At 48.3% G+C, this 13,069-nt stretch overlaps 5 protein-coding genes and 2 non-coding genes across 7 annotated transcripts; 2 read left to right on the top strand and 5 right to left on the bottom strand.

Annotated features, from left to right (window-relative positions):
- Positions 1-51: 51 nt before the first annotated feature.
- APUU_50883S (cytochrome P450) lies at positions 52-1,697 on the bottom strand (the record flags this gene model as incomplete). Its single annotated transcript, XM_041705931.1, has 3 exons — positions 52-414; positions 474-1,586; positions 1,638-1,697. 3 exons carry the CDS (start codon positions 1,695-1,697, stop codon positions 52-54), a joined length of 1,536 nt encoding a protein of 511 aa, XP_041558366.1.
- Positions 1,698-2,018: 321 nt separating this feature from the next.
- On the top strand, positions 2,019-3,407 carry APUU_50882A (uncharacterized protein; the record flags this gene model as incomplete). The annotated part of the gene is made up of 6 exons (XM_041705927.1): positions 2,019-2,214; positions 2,271-2,290; positions 2,342-2,378; positions 2,430-2,874; positions 2,933-3,028; positions 3,203-3,407. 6 exons carry the CDS (start codon positions 2,019-2,021, stop codon positions 3,405-3,407), a joined length of 999 nt encoding a protein of 332 aa, XP_041558365.1.
- A 387-nt stretch (positions 3,408-3,794) lies between these two features.
- On the top strand, positions 3,795-3,866 carry APUU_t50019A. Its single transcript has one exon. It is a non-coding gene; the product is annotated as a tRNA-Ala (tRNA).
- A 1,505-nt stretch (positions 3,867-5,371) lies between these two features.
- APUU_t50018S lies at positions 5,372-5,443 on the bottom strand. Its single transcript has one exon. It is a non-coding gene; the product is annotated as a tRNA-Ala (tRNA).
- A 615-nt stretch (positions 5,444-6,058) lies between these two features.
- APUU_50881S (uncharacterized protein) lies at positions 6,059-8,050 on the bottom strand (the record flags this gene model as incomplete). Its single annotated transcript, XM_041705926.1, has 3 exons — positions 6,059-6,531; positions 6,622-7,786; positions 7,859-8,050. The coding sequence occupies 3 exons, from the start codon at positions 8,048-8,050 to the stop codon at positions 6,059-6,061; spliced, it is 1,830 nt and encodes a 609-aa protein (XP_041558364.1).
- A 759-nt stretch (positions 8,051-8,809) lies between these two features.
- Positions 8,810-10,692, bottom strand: APUU_50880S (putative RNA splicing factor (Pad-1); the record flags this gene model as incomplete). Its single annotated transcript, XM_041705925.1, has 4 exons — positions 8,810-9,068; positions 9,126-9,605; positions 9,660-9,968; positions 10,031-10,692. 4 exons carry the CDS (start codon positions 10,690-10,692, stop codon positions 8,810-8,812), a joined length of 1,710 nt encoding a protein of 569 aa, XP_041558363.1.
- An 831-nt stretch (positions 10,693-11,523) lies between these two features.
- SCS7 (fatty acid alpha-hydroxylase) lies at positions 11,524-12,776 on the bottom strand (the record flags this gene model as incomplete). Its single annotated transcript, XM_041705924.1, has 3 exons — positions 11,524-11,677; positions 11,742-11,990; positions 12,040-12,776. 3 exons carry the CDS (start codon positions 12,774-12,776, stop codon positions 11,524-11,526), a joined length of 1,140 nt encoding a protein of 379 aa, XP_041558362.1.
- Positions 12,777-13,069: the final 293 nt, after the last annotated feature.

Genomic DNA, 13,069 nt, shown 5'->3' with positions numbered 1-13,069 from the left:
TCAGCGTCCGCCATCCGTACATGGTATTCGGAGATCTATCACCTGCACTGCTTACTCGAACCCCTGCTGTACTCCCTTCCGTAAGCTGATGCCGACATTGATCGGCTTCCTTTCAATCAACAAATACATGCGCAGGTCCTCCCAGCTGACACAATGGCCCTCGATTGCCGTAAAGTCAAACATCCAGACTAGCTTGGCAAGTATTAGTCGCATTTCAGCCCATGCGAGGTTCTGTCCAAGACATGCACGGGGCCCGATGGTGAACGGTTGGACCACCTGGCGCTGATCGCCGAAAAAGCAAGAGGCGGAGTCTGACGTTGAAGACTCCAGCCATCGTTCTGGGAGGAAGGTATTGGGCTTGTGGAAGAGTGTTGGGTCGCGGTTCAGAGTATATGCCTGGATCGAGACAGGTGTCTAGACTCTCCGGTTAGCCATCTTTATAGACACTAAAAGGCAAGAGGGGGCTCATTTACCCCGCCTGGAAGCCATGTTCCACATATCATGCTGCCTCCTTCCGGGACGAGGCGGGGAAGAATCCATGGGACTGGTGGACATAGTCGGAGGCCCTCATTGATGACTGCGTTGAGAAAGGGAAGCTTGCGCACTGCTTCGATTGTAATCTCGTCCGTACTTGAAAAGGCACTTCTAATCTCATTCTCCAGCTGGTGGAGACTTTTGGGGCTGTGATTCACCAGATAGTTAAACGTTCCGGTCAAGGCTGTCGCCGTTGTTTCACTGCCAGCTGTGGTTAGGATCATAAACGTCGCGTACAGCTCACCAGCATCAAGTTTAAGACTGCCCCCTTCTTCAATAACATAAGACATCAAATCAGGGCGCTGCAGCTCCCAACTCAGTCGTCGCTGTACCTTATCCACAACCTGCTGATAGTGATCTTGCTGTGTTTTTCTCATCGAAGGTGGAATGCACTTTTGCAGAATGAATGCGACGGGCGGGTAATATCGTGTGGATATAACAAACCCAGCTGCTTTGACACTGCCAAACACCAAGGCAATCCATGCATGGTATCTTGAATGTTGAAGACAGTCAAAGGACTCGCCAAAGCCGAGATCCCCGAAAATATCAAAGGTGGTGTAGTTAAACCATGGCGTCATGTTCACTTGCGTGCTCTTACTCTTTCCGACGACGTCCTGCAGCTGCGACACGAGCAGATTGACATATTTTTGAATGAATGGCTCCTGTTGGCGGAGGGCGCGTGCAGTGAAGCCTGGGCTGAGGATGCGCCGCATATCCGCGTGTTTTTCGGGGCTAATCACGCTAAGCAACGAGTCCGGATGACCAGGTTGGCGCGCCCACCACAGTGGATCTTTAAGGAGCTGCCGCTGACCGTGGTCAGAGCGAGGCTGGAAAATGTCTGTGTAGGCATCGGGGTGGGCAAATGTAACTTCATTTGGAGCGACACGAATGATGGGGCCGTAGCGCTCATGAAGACTTCGGAAGTCGTGAATACTAGTCCCACTCACTAGTGAATAGATAAATGGAAGTCGGGATGCAGCCCATGCACTAGGGCCTGGGACCTTGGACAGTGGATGGAAGTAAATGTTGTAGATGATCAGGACAAGACGGTACTAAAAGATGAGTCAGATCGGTATAACTGTCTGCTGGAGCAGGGATCGTACGGCGACAAAGGCGAGCAGAGTAGTCGTCCACAGACTAGAGGAGAGTAAGTAGGCGATCATGGCGAGGCTGTCTATAGTCTGGTGAAGGACAGGCGTATTATTTTTCGGATATGGGGGCAAGAAACAAGAGGATTTGGGAAGAAGAAATAAGGAAGGATTGGAGGAGAGGGAGAGGAGAGAAGTATTTCCAAGGCTGTGGCTGCAGTGACACCTTGACGTTGGGGGCGGCAAAGGGCATTAAATTATTATAATTTAAATGGTTCTCAGTCAGAGGATTATAATTTGAGTGATTCTCAGTAAGAGGGGTGCCTGCGATTTATACCGCGGATCCTTCTCATTTCCCTTTCTTTGTCTTGGATCCCCCAAAGCCAAAGCTTCACTATGGCGACCCAGTGGTTTACCGGTGGCGCCCTTCCTCCTCCACCAGGAATCGAGCCCAACTTTGTTGATCCTCCCAGTCAGTTGCATGGCAATATCGCCCTTCATACAGCCTTTCTTTCAGTGGCCACCCTAGCGGTGGCCATGAGGCTATTCACCCGCCTCTGCATGCTGCGCACGAGGTTGGGGATAGACGACTGTAAGCCTCAGCTATAAGGTCGACTCTTATTATTCTGCTAATTCTCATGGTAATAGTTTTCTGCGTCCTGGCATATGTATTTTCCCGGTCCAGCTACACATGAGGCAGTCCATTCTAATATTGACAGTGCCTGACCGTTACCTTCACGGGCCTAATGTCCTACTGTATGCTTGGTCCATCCAGCTAATTGTCGTGGAGGCTAACTTCTATTACAGGCTTCTCCAGAGGCATCGGACGCCATATGTGGGATGTGCCAATAACCTGGCTCTCGAGAACTCTCAAGTACTTCACTGTCGGTCAATACATCTACACACTCCTGACAGCCGCTGTTAAACTCGCGTTTCTCTTCTTCTACTATCGCATATTTCCCCGTCATATCAACATCAGATATTTCATCAGCTTTGGCATCGCTTTCGTTTCTGTCTCCCACCTCAGTCTCTTCTTTCTCACTATTTTCTCCTGCTCGCCCGTGAGCCACGCCTGGGATGCCGCCTCCCCGGGCCGCTGTTGGAACCCGAGAATTCTGCCCTATGTCTCTGGCGGGTTGAGCTCGGCCACTGATCTCTACGTCCTTCTTCTCCCTATCCATACTCTCTGGGGGCTAAACATGACCACCCGGAAGAGGCTCCGTCTTGCAGCTGTCTTTGGTCTGGGAACCTTGTACGCCCCAGCCAGCCTTGTTTTATTTATCTGGTGGCTAATTGCTGACACCGACCAGTGCCTTCGCCGCAAGCGTAGTGCGGCTCGCGATGACACACGTCCTCACAGATAGCCAAGATGCAACCTGGAACATATCTCGAATTTCTCGATGGGCGTAAGTCTCTCTCCTTGCACCATTCTCGACCCATCACTAAGGCTCTGGATAACTGAACATCTATATGAGCAGTACAATAGAAGCCTATACCGGGATAATATGTTCATGCCTCCCCCTATTCCCCCCTCTTATCGACAAATACTGGCCAAGAAACTTTGGCTCCTCGATATACAGGCTCTGGTCGAGTGGGAGTCGCCGGAAGTCCTTCAATAACAACAAGGCTGAGTCAGAGGTTTCCTTACAGCTACAGCAACAAAAACCCTGGCAACCTGTTAATTATGAGAGCCCCGGGCCAGTGGGCGTGCAGAAGGACTATCGCTACAGGAGTGATGATGGAAGTCTCCCTGGCCAAGCGAATGCGTGGGAGCGGATTGCTTGAGCTTTCTTTTCTTGTCTTTTTTTTTTTTTCTTCTCTACTTAGATTTTATATATGTGTCTGTATTCCCCTATTATTCTTTTTTTTTATTTTTTTTGACGTTACGTGGTAGCGGCATCTGGCTCACTGTTCCGATGGTATATATATTTTAACAACCCAGTTATTCAAACATTAACAAACCACAACAACCAATAAACGCAGTAAGAAAAAATGATCAACTATACATAGAGCCTCAATTAATTACCAATAAATCAATTGCAACACGACAGATCCACAAAACACCGTCATCGGTGTAGATGAGGCGCCTAAGTACATAAATTAGGGTTGGAGCAGCAGCTCTAGATGGCTAGTGAATATGTCGTCAAAAAAAGCGCCGACCAATCAACAAATGGGGCTGTGGTTTAGTGGTATAATGTTCCCTTAGCATGGGAGAGGTCCTGGGTTCGATTCCCAGCTGCTCCATCTTTTTGGCTCTTTTCCGTCTGGATCGTTACCGTAGTGGATGAGGACATTGGAATCTAATTTTTTTTTTCTTCGCCTACGCCTGGAAGTATAACGTATTAGAAATGCACGACTTACCCCGGGTGGCATACTCATCGAGACTCAAGCGCACCAGGTATAATAAAAAACCAAGACATTTGATGTCACGAAAGGTCCAAAGTGAGTTGTAACTTCGAGTTTCCCACCCCAGTTAAAATAGAACTACCTATCCAAAGACGCCTAGGTGACGTGTGTCAGTTCGTCAGTTAGTTTTGATATGCAAGCAAGGCTGTTTGACTTTGAGGTAATGTAGCTAGGGTAGTCGTAGTCTGCTGAAGATATCATTGGAATTCAAGATATCCTTTCCTACTATATAGCATTCCACTCCAATATTGCGGCAGCTTTCTTTTGCTACATTGGGTTACATTATTGCTGATATTCAGATGAGGAAATGCAATTTCAAAACTAAACTAATATTCATGTCAATCTCGGCTTGTTTACAAATTGACAAGAAGGGCGAACAGAACTTGCGAAAAGGATATAGGACTGACACCTGGAATCAAAGTCCACGTAGGATACAACGGCAGAATTGATGTTAACATAATTGACTTCAAGGGAAGTTACACCGTTAGGGCTATTATCCCGGTTCATTTACCACAATCTTGCTTCGCGCCTCTCCGTATAGGAACTGCACTCTCTCTGAACTGCAACTTTACTTCGCTTTATAAGGAAGGTGCAATGGTACCCATCGTACCTTCCTATCCAAGTTGTTGCGCCTTCCTAGATTGCAATGCTTATTTCACAAAGGGAAGGTACGATGGCGGGTTCTCGGTGCTGGCCCGGGGCTTTACTATCGCTCCTTCCTATTTGGGAGGTCGTACGTACCTTCCAATATTACAATGTTTATTTCCTCTCCAAAGGAAGGCACGATGCGACCATCGCTCCTGACTATTCCGCTGGTCGCACCTTCCTACTTAGGTAGTATATCTTAACTTTGCAGGGAAGGTGCGAGCACAAATCTACTGGGCAGCTCCCAGGAATCGCCGACCTGAGTTCCTTCCTAAAGTAGTTATATAGCAGTGCGGTGTACTCATTGTTAGAGAGTATTAGTATGAATTGGGGGATTGTTTCATCGAATATGGTTGGTGGTATTGGTATTGGATAAAAGCCAGCCGGTTATAAGACACACCAAACACTTTAAGACGTTAAGCACTGCGGGAGAGGCAGAGGCTCCTATTATGAGCCTAAAGAGTTAAAATGCTGGGGAGGAATAGGAGAATCGAGAAGTGAAACTCACGACGGGACGGGACATGGAGGTACGCTTGCCCTAGGTTGAGTACGGCGCTTTCGGCGCGACGGCCAGTAGAAATAAGTGACTTTCTATGAGGCTAAGAACCCAACTTAGTGCAGGTTTATGGAGTGGTTGGGGCAAAAAGAAGAGCGTTGCAAGCAGTAGTATATATACTATAGACAAAAATGCAAAAAGATGGAGCAGCTGGGAATCGAACCCAGGACCTCTCCCATGCTAAGGGAACATTATACCACTAAACCACAGCCCCATTGTTGAAAAAACAGTCCACTAAAATGTAACAACAGGCGGGAGTAAGTTTTTAACGTGTTCGATGTTACTTTTCACCCTCTCCTCTATAGTAAGTTCATTGCTTTTGGGTCGTGCTTGAGATGGGATTTCGCCGAGATGACTCTTTTTCCACACCCTCTCAAATTCCAAGTTTTTGGCAGAATATTGGGGGAACTTCTATGCTCTCGATTAGATGAATCTGGATGTTTACGAGTACGAAGTACAATGTCGGAGTGGAAGTATGAATTGTAAGTTTCCTAGCGAATCGTTCATATTCCCCAAACTCATGGGAGTGGCAAATCAGATTTGATAACAGATTGGGGAGAAAACAAAGCGAGATCAGGTATGAAAAGAAAGGAAACTGTGGAAACAAGTGACAATAATCCAGATCGCAATTCGCAGGCGGCAACAACGATACAGGTAACCAAGCAAAAGCAAATCCATGATTAAATATCGCTTCTGACATGGTTGAGATCCCACTACCCTCACTTTTTTCTTTCTTTTTTCACACCTCTCTGTTTGAGGCCAAACCTTCGGTGAATCAAACCAAATCAATCAGAAATAAAACAGTAGTAACCTTAGCAGTCAAACCACCTCACTGCGTCCTCGACACTTTCAATAACACATGACCCAAATACATCAAATGAACCTCACCCGGAGACTGAGAGTTATTCCGAATCCGCACAGTAGGCGTAATAGCTAGCCTGACCCTCGCATCGCCGTTCTGCAGAATCTGCGGATCGCCATGGATATAAGGATCGCGGTTGATCATAGTGAACGGGTCAAACGGCTCATTGTGCTCGGGGAGCTCGAACCTGTATTCCAGGGGCACGGAGTACATTTCGATAGCGAGGCAGTGGGCTTCAGTTATGATTGCGTGGAGGTCAGTCCACATGTTGTTTTGGTTGGCTGAGTCGTGGCCGAGGGGTCCGATGACTGACCAGAGCTTGGTGGCGTGGTGGTGGATTTTCTTTTTGGCGAATCCGCTGAAGTCGGGTCTTCTGGAAAGGGATTTTAGGTGGTTTGCGATTGCGTTGAGCATTAGGTGGCGGATGCCGATTGAGGTGTCTTGGTGCCAATTAGTTAGGGTTAGGTAGACGGGAACGGGAGACCGTAGCAGTAAAGGGCAGGAGAAAATGAATGAAAAGAAACACTCACCAGAAGCTATCTGCTTCTGCATCTCACCGATTTCCATGTCAACGGCAGCATCGAGACCCCTGATAATGCCTATCTTTAGTATCTTCTCAACGAGATACCAGTTGATCGCTCTTGCAACGAAGAAGCTTCGGGTAGATGCATTTCCAATAAGGATAGATGCCTGTGTTCGGCTCGAGACAGCCATGAGATAGTCCTTGACATGATCATCAAGGCGACTATCCAGAAAGACGTTGGGCAAGCTCGCATGAGTCTGGCCGAATACCTCAGCCATGCGCATGAGGCCCAAGAATCGAGTCGAGAAGTTCGCCATGTCCTTGTGGTAATTAGCTGCACCTAGCGAGGTATCCGAATGCGCAGGACCAGTCATATTAGCAATAGTAATAGAGCCCATGGGATCAAATACGTCCGTGCCCCTTTCGAGGTTAGGAGCTAGGCCAGACGGGACGGCGGGCGTATAAGCAGTATATGATGGGCCGGCCGAGATCTCAAACTTTGGGGGAGGCTGATCAAACACGGTATTGAACTGAGTAATGGGATCAAACGATTTCACGGATTGAGGAGTCTGAGCCTGATGCTGCATCTCGAAAGGCGATGAAGTGCTCTGTATGAAAACAATACCACCAGCACTAACACTAGCAGTACCAGCGCCAATACTACCGCCCGAAGCACCCGAAGCCCCAGATCCAAGATAATGACTCTGGTGAACATTGTGTTGCTGCTGGTGATGGCTACTAGGAGTCATTGGGAACATACCCATCCCGGCACCCATCCCGGCACCCATCCCGGCACCCATCGCAGGCCCCATAGGCGACTGCGGCTGCTGATTCTGCTGTTGTTGTTGATTCTTCCTCAGAACTCGACGGTCAGAAATAGCCTTGCTCTGGGTACTGATGGTAATCTTCTGCTTTTTGACCAGCTCCTCTAGCTCGGTGACCTTGTCATGAAGGGCATTGATAACACTAGTGTCGCGGTCGATGCGCTGGCGAGAGTCATGAAGCTCACGACGGAGACGCTCTATCTCTGCATTTGCGGATGCTTCAAACTTGCTCCTCTGTTCAATTTTGTAGCTCAACTCTTCGTACTGGACGCTGGGTCCCGGGCTGCCGTTATTCGAGTTGGTAGTTTCGGATGCCATCGCTGAGGGAGGGAGCGGGTTCATCGAAATCTAGATAGATAAAACACAACAAGACGTTAGGGACGAAAAGGAAGAGAGGAAACACAAGCAATCTATTCTTACTTTTCGCTTTTCCTTGGTGTGTCGAACGAATCTTTCGAACTCCCTGGTCTCACTGAGGGTCTGTTCTTGGAAAGTTATCTGGGAGGTTGGAAGAAAGGCAGCAAAGCAAGCCAGGAAGATGGAAGATATCAGACAGATGTCTATAACACGAAGAAAAGTAGAACAAAGAATACTTTCAGCTAACATATGCATGGTGGATCAACACCAACATCACTTCACATCTGGCGATAGATCAAGTTCATGCAAGTTCACTTTCCATTATTGCCTTGCCTGCATTTTCTCTTCAACACATTTTAATATATAATGTCGATTTATAGAGTTCTTACGTTAACAAAATGGTTCTCTAGACAGGTAACTTGAATCTTTATTTTAGTTATTGGCAAGGATTCACGTAGCAAGTCACTGATAGTCGAGGTGGTTGATGGCCTGAACTGGAAAATACATGAACAGGTACCTATGATGAATTCAACACTAGGGCCCGGCAGACTTCACCAGTATATTGTGGATTTGTTCTAGACCCTGCAGGTGGCATTTGTCTTGAGCAGATAGTCCAGCTTATCTGCTGGCAGAAAAGAATTACCTCAACTTGGCCCGACGGACTCTACGATCAGGGTTCCAAAGTGAATGATCACCAAGTTTCATTTCAAATTTCTAGAGAGCGATATGCAAACTAAAATAGCGATAACTAAGAAACCATTTTGCGCTAGAACAAATATACAGAGAGCCCTATAAACAAATCATTGCGCATCAAGCCTTTCGGCCTTCAAACCGTAGGAAGCGAGATGTCGAGAAAGAACTAGCACCTACCAGGGGTAGTGTCATACAAGACCGGCTCAGTGAGGTTGTGATCCGGTAGGTCCTGCGGTCCACATGTCGCACCTGGTAGACAGAAATTAGATAGAATACCTACCATTACCGTAACGGTAGGTGGATGGGTCACTGGTAGGAGACTTAGATGGCCTTTGTTCGGGAGAACAGGCTGCTGTAAACAGCGTCGACAACGGGTTGCGCAGTAATCTGTTTACCACCGAAGAATCGTCCGTTGAGACCTTTGATGGCGTTTTCTCCGCCCTGGACGCGGTCAAACTTCAGGTATATGTCGCCCTGGGAATTGGGATCTAGTGCAATGTGAACAACATGGCCATATTTTTCTTCGCACTCAGCGCGGACGTCATCCTCCAACTCCTTGATCCAGGCTTCGCCCTCTTCCCTGTTAATTTTGTTAGCAAATGATATGACGGAAACATGGTTGGTGGGGGGAACGAACTCAGTTGGGTCGAACATGTTGCGAAGCATAACACACCGGCTTGCCATGTTGACATTTACGGGCAACGGCTTCGATTCAGTTTTCGGTAGGAGAATCTTCTGCGGCTTGTCGTCTGCAGAAGGCTCAGCAGGTTCATCTGTTCTTGCAAGCTTCCTCATCAATGCGTCTCTACTGAAGTTGTTGAAGTTCACACCGGCAACGTCCGTGTCATCCAAAGCACTCGCACCGGTTCCCTTTTCAGACTCGCGGCCTCCTGCACGATCGAAGTTATTTGTGCCACCGGCCTGAACACCACGTCCGCCGGAGCCTGAGAACATAGAGCCCTGGAAATTACTTTGGCTTGCACCTTGGCTCTGGACACGTTGGGTGTTCTCAGGGGTGAACTTATCGTTGCCAAGGCCAACGCGGATGGCTCGACCACCAAGGTCATAACCATTCATCTTTTCTAAGGCTTCCCGAGCCTGGTTAGGATCACGGAATCTGTAGAGTCAAGAGTTAGCGATTTGATACCGGCCCACTACCGGATAAACTTACTGCACAAAACCATAACCTCTGCTTCTTCCGGTTTCGTCCTTCTGTAGCTGAACAAATTCAAGCTCGCCAAACGGCTCAAAGACGCTCTGAAGGTCACTCTCATCGATACTGAAATGGATATTACCCACATATAGCCTGTGAAAGGGAGCGGAGTGTTTGTTGCTACTGCTGGCCTCAGTGTTGCGGGCTTGGCGGTTCTTTTCCGCTTCGGTCAACTGTGCAATGATTGGGATTCCTAAAAGTTTCTGTCCTGTAAGCTGGATAGCGGGAGCAACGGAACTCTCGTCTTTGAATTCGACATAACCGACACTGTAAGGAAATTTGTTTAGCATTACTCTTTCTAACAGACATAATGGAAGTGGGAGACTCACCCTTTGGACCTTCCACTAACGCGATCCTTAACAATTTGTGCTTCTTTGACCGGTCCGACCTTTTCGAAAAAGGCAATGAGCTCTTTTGTTCTCAACCTGGCCGCGAGTTGCTGCACAAAAATGGTACGCCTATCACGCTCGTCTTCGTTAAGTTCCGGGCTCTTGTCACGGCTTCGCGAGCGACTTTTCTTGCGGGTATCGCGTTCACGGCGAGGACGCCTTTCCTCATCACGCTCATCTCGGCGAGAACGGCCCGAGGGGCGGTAATATCTGTCATCAAAAGGGGATCGAGATCGGGTGCGTGTACGTCCACCGCCGCGGTAGAAGTCGCCATTCGAGCGGTGATCATCACCGTGACGGTCACGGCGAGCCCGGCGACGGTCGCTATCACGGCTCCTGCTCCTCTTCCTACTACTTCTATGGCTTCCGTTAGCACTGCCATGTTCGCTTCTCGGGCTTTTCATGGTATCATCTCCGTCGGCATCTTTTGAGCGTCGTCTGTCGCGGCTATGATCGCGGCGCTTGCGGTCTCTGTCGCGCGAGCGATCACGGTCATCGCGTCGATCGCCATTTTCGGCCTTGGATGAGGAGCGGTCGTCGCGGTCCTGGGTTGCAGGAGCGGCTGTGGACTCGAGTAGAGCTTCAACGTCGAGACCTGACATATTGTTTTATAGGCTGAGAAACCTCCAAAGAAAAAGAAAAACTGAGATGGAAGAAATCGCGTGGAGAGGATTAGGATCACTTTTGGCTTCGTTAGAGCGTGAAGGCGAATCAGGCGTGTCTTGTGTGCGAACCCTTCTGTTTCAAACCCAGACCCTTTGCAAACCTTTTGGCGATCTTGCTATCTAATAATATAGGCCAGAGTGATGGTGTTTGGTGGGTGTTTGAATATATGAATAGTAGGGCTATAACGACCTGTCGAATTTCTGGCTGTGAATGCCTTTTGGGATGAGACGGAAGTGAGAAATGAGGTCGGGATGCAGCCCGATGAAGTGTGATAGTGCAGTCACGTGGAGCTTGGCGTTTGCCTCGTTAGCTTTTCTCTGTCTCCAAAATGAACCATGGATCTATGAGGGGCGAAAAGGTCTGGAATTTCTACTTTAATGACGCGAAAACGATGGGGAATTTAATAACAGTTACCAACGAATAAAATATTTTTTGAAACTCAATAGGTGAATGATTGATTATTATGTATTAATATAAACCATAAACAGTCGTAGAGATGAAAGGTGATGAAGTGGGTTGGCCAGAGAAAAAGCATCGAGAAAAAAAGGATGATCCCTTGACCGAAGGGCGGTGATTAGCTATACATATAGGGAAATTATAGAAGGAAGCGGGGATAGAGTCTTCCCATTCCAATGCAAGTAACAATTAATAACATCCATGCATCCAACCACAACATTATTTCGTAAGGAAAGATTTGCCCCCTCTGCGGGGAGGCGTGACGGACTGATGGGTCGCTTTGAAGTATGAAAGATCAACAACATCCGTACCTACTGGGTCTTCAGAACCTTGGGAGGGGGAAGCTCGATCTCAGTGCCGAAAATCCTGTCCCAGAACCGGCTTGTAACACCGAACCCATTGTCGAAGTCCGCAAAATGGTGCTGAAGATGATACTTCTTGAGCTGCTTGTAGTATGGAGGAAGGCTGGAACAAAAAGACAAGGTCAGAAAATTGTTCACTGAAACGATGATATCTCTGGTTTACTCACTTGCGGTGGTGAAGGAAATAATGTGTCACATCGTAGCAGATATACCCGAAAACGCCGCCGCAGTATGCTGTCAGAGCAGCATACCAGTTGAAAAATAGAACCGTGTGGGCAAATTTCCAGAACGGTGTAGCTAGGATAATAAATAGACTTGGCGGCATAACAAGTCGGTACTTGTCCATCGGAAGATAGTGGTGGATGCCGTGAAGGAGAAAGTGTAGAGTGATTCCGACTCGGTTGTCAGGGAGGAACCTAGGGCAGGTTAGTACTTCGCTAGGAAGCTAGTAAAATGATGACGTACTTATCGATATGGAATAAGAATCTGTGCATGAAATATTCGATCAAACTCCAAAAGAAGACGCCAAAGATGAAATAACCCGCGGCGGCGGGTGTGCTTTCTAGCCCAGTTTTTCCTAGGATCGCGCCGTAGATGACGGGAGGCAGCCATACGATTGGCACGACATACCAAGAGGTTTTGCTCAAAGGCTCCAGGAAGTTGCCAAAGAGAGGGGCGGACTCGCCTCCCCTGTAGTGCCGTGGGCGATGAACCTGGTCCAGGTAGAAGTCCTTGCTGAACCCGCCGGTCCACAGCTGCATAAGAAGAGGCTTATTTAAGTCCAGAAACTTGTGCTTTTTATAGTCCTGGTTTGGGTCTGTGTCCACGGATAAATCCTCCTCGTTGGACATGCCAGTAGAGGCATAGACCGGCTGGGATGCCTTATTGCCATTTGCCAATGATCCATTTGTCAAGGATCCATTTGCCGATTTCGTGCTTGATTCGGTACCAATGAATCCGACCAGACTGTCATCCAAGATCTCGTATGCCGATTCAGAATGCTCGTGGGATACCGGATCCTGCAGGATTTCGGTGACGTCTTTCCCAGCGTATTCCAGAACCAGATCTCCACCACCTGGGTGATCTTCAACAAACGAAGTAATATCGTACACCTTCGAACCCAAGGTCACGTAGCAGGAGTCGGCGCTGTTGTGCGACTCAACCTCCGCCTTGGTGAAGGAAGGCAGAATCTTCCCAGGCATGGTCGTCGCGAAAGGGGGGTAATCGAAGGTCGACGAGAGGGTGAAGAAGGGTGGCACTGAATTTGAACGACGGCCAGGAGTAAGCAAAATAACTCGAAAGAGGGTTCGTGGCAGGCAACGGTGATGAGCGCGCAATAAATGGGTTGAGACGAAGGGTGGCGTGAGCTCGAAAAATAATATTCAAGGACGGGCTCCGGGGGCTCCGAGGCAAGGTTTTATTCAGCAGCCGAACAGGCAGCGCAGGATACTGTGCAACCGTGCAACAACGTAAAAAGAGACGGAGAAAAAAGAAG

This window comes from Aspergillus puulaauensis, chromosome 5 (genome assembly GCF_016861865.1).
Source record: "Aspergillus puulaauensis MK2 DNA, chromosome 5, nearly complete sequence".
NCBI classification, from domain to species: Eukaryota; Fungi; Ascomycota; class Eurotiomycetes; order Eurotiales; family Aspergillaceae; genus Aspergillus; species Aspergillus puulaauensis.
The sequence above is the reverse complement of the archived record's forward strand: the minus strand, read 5'-3'. Positions and strand labels throughout refer to the sequence as shown.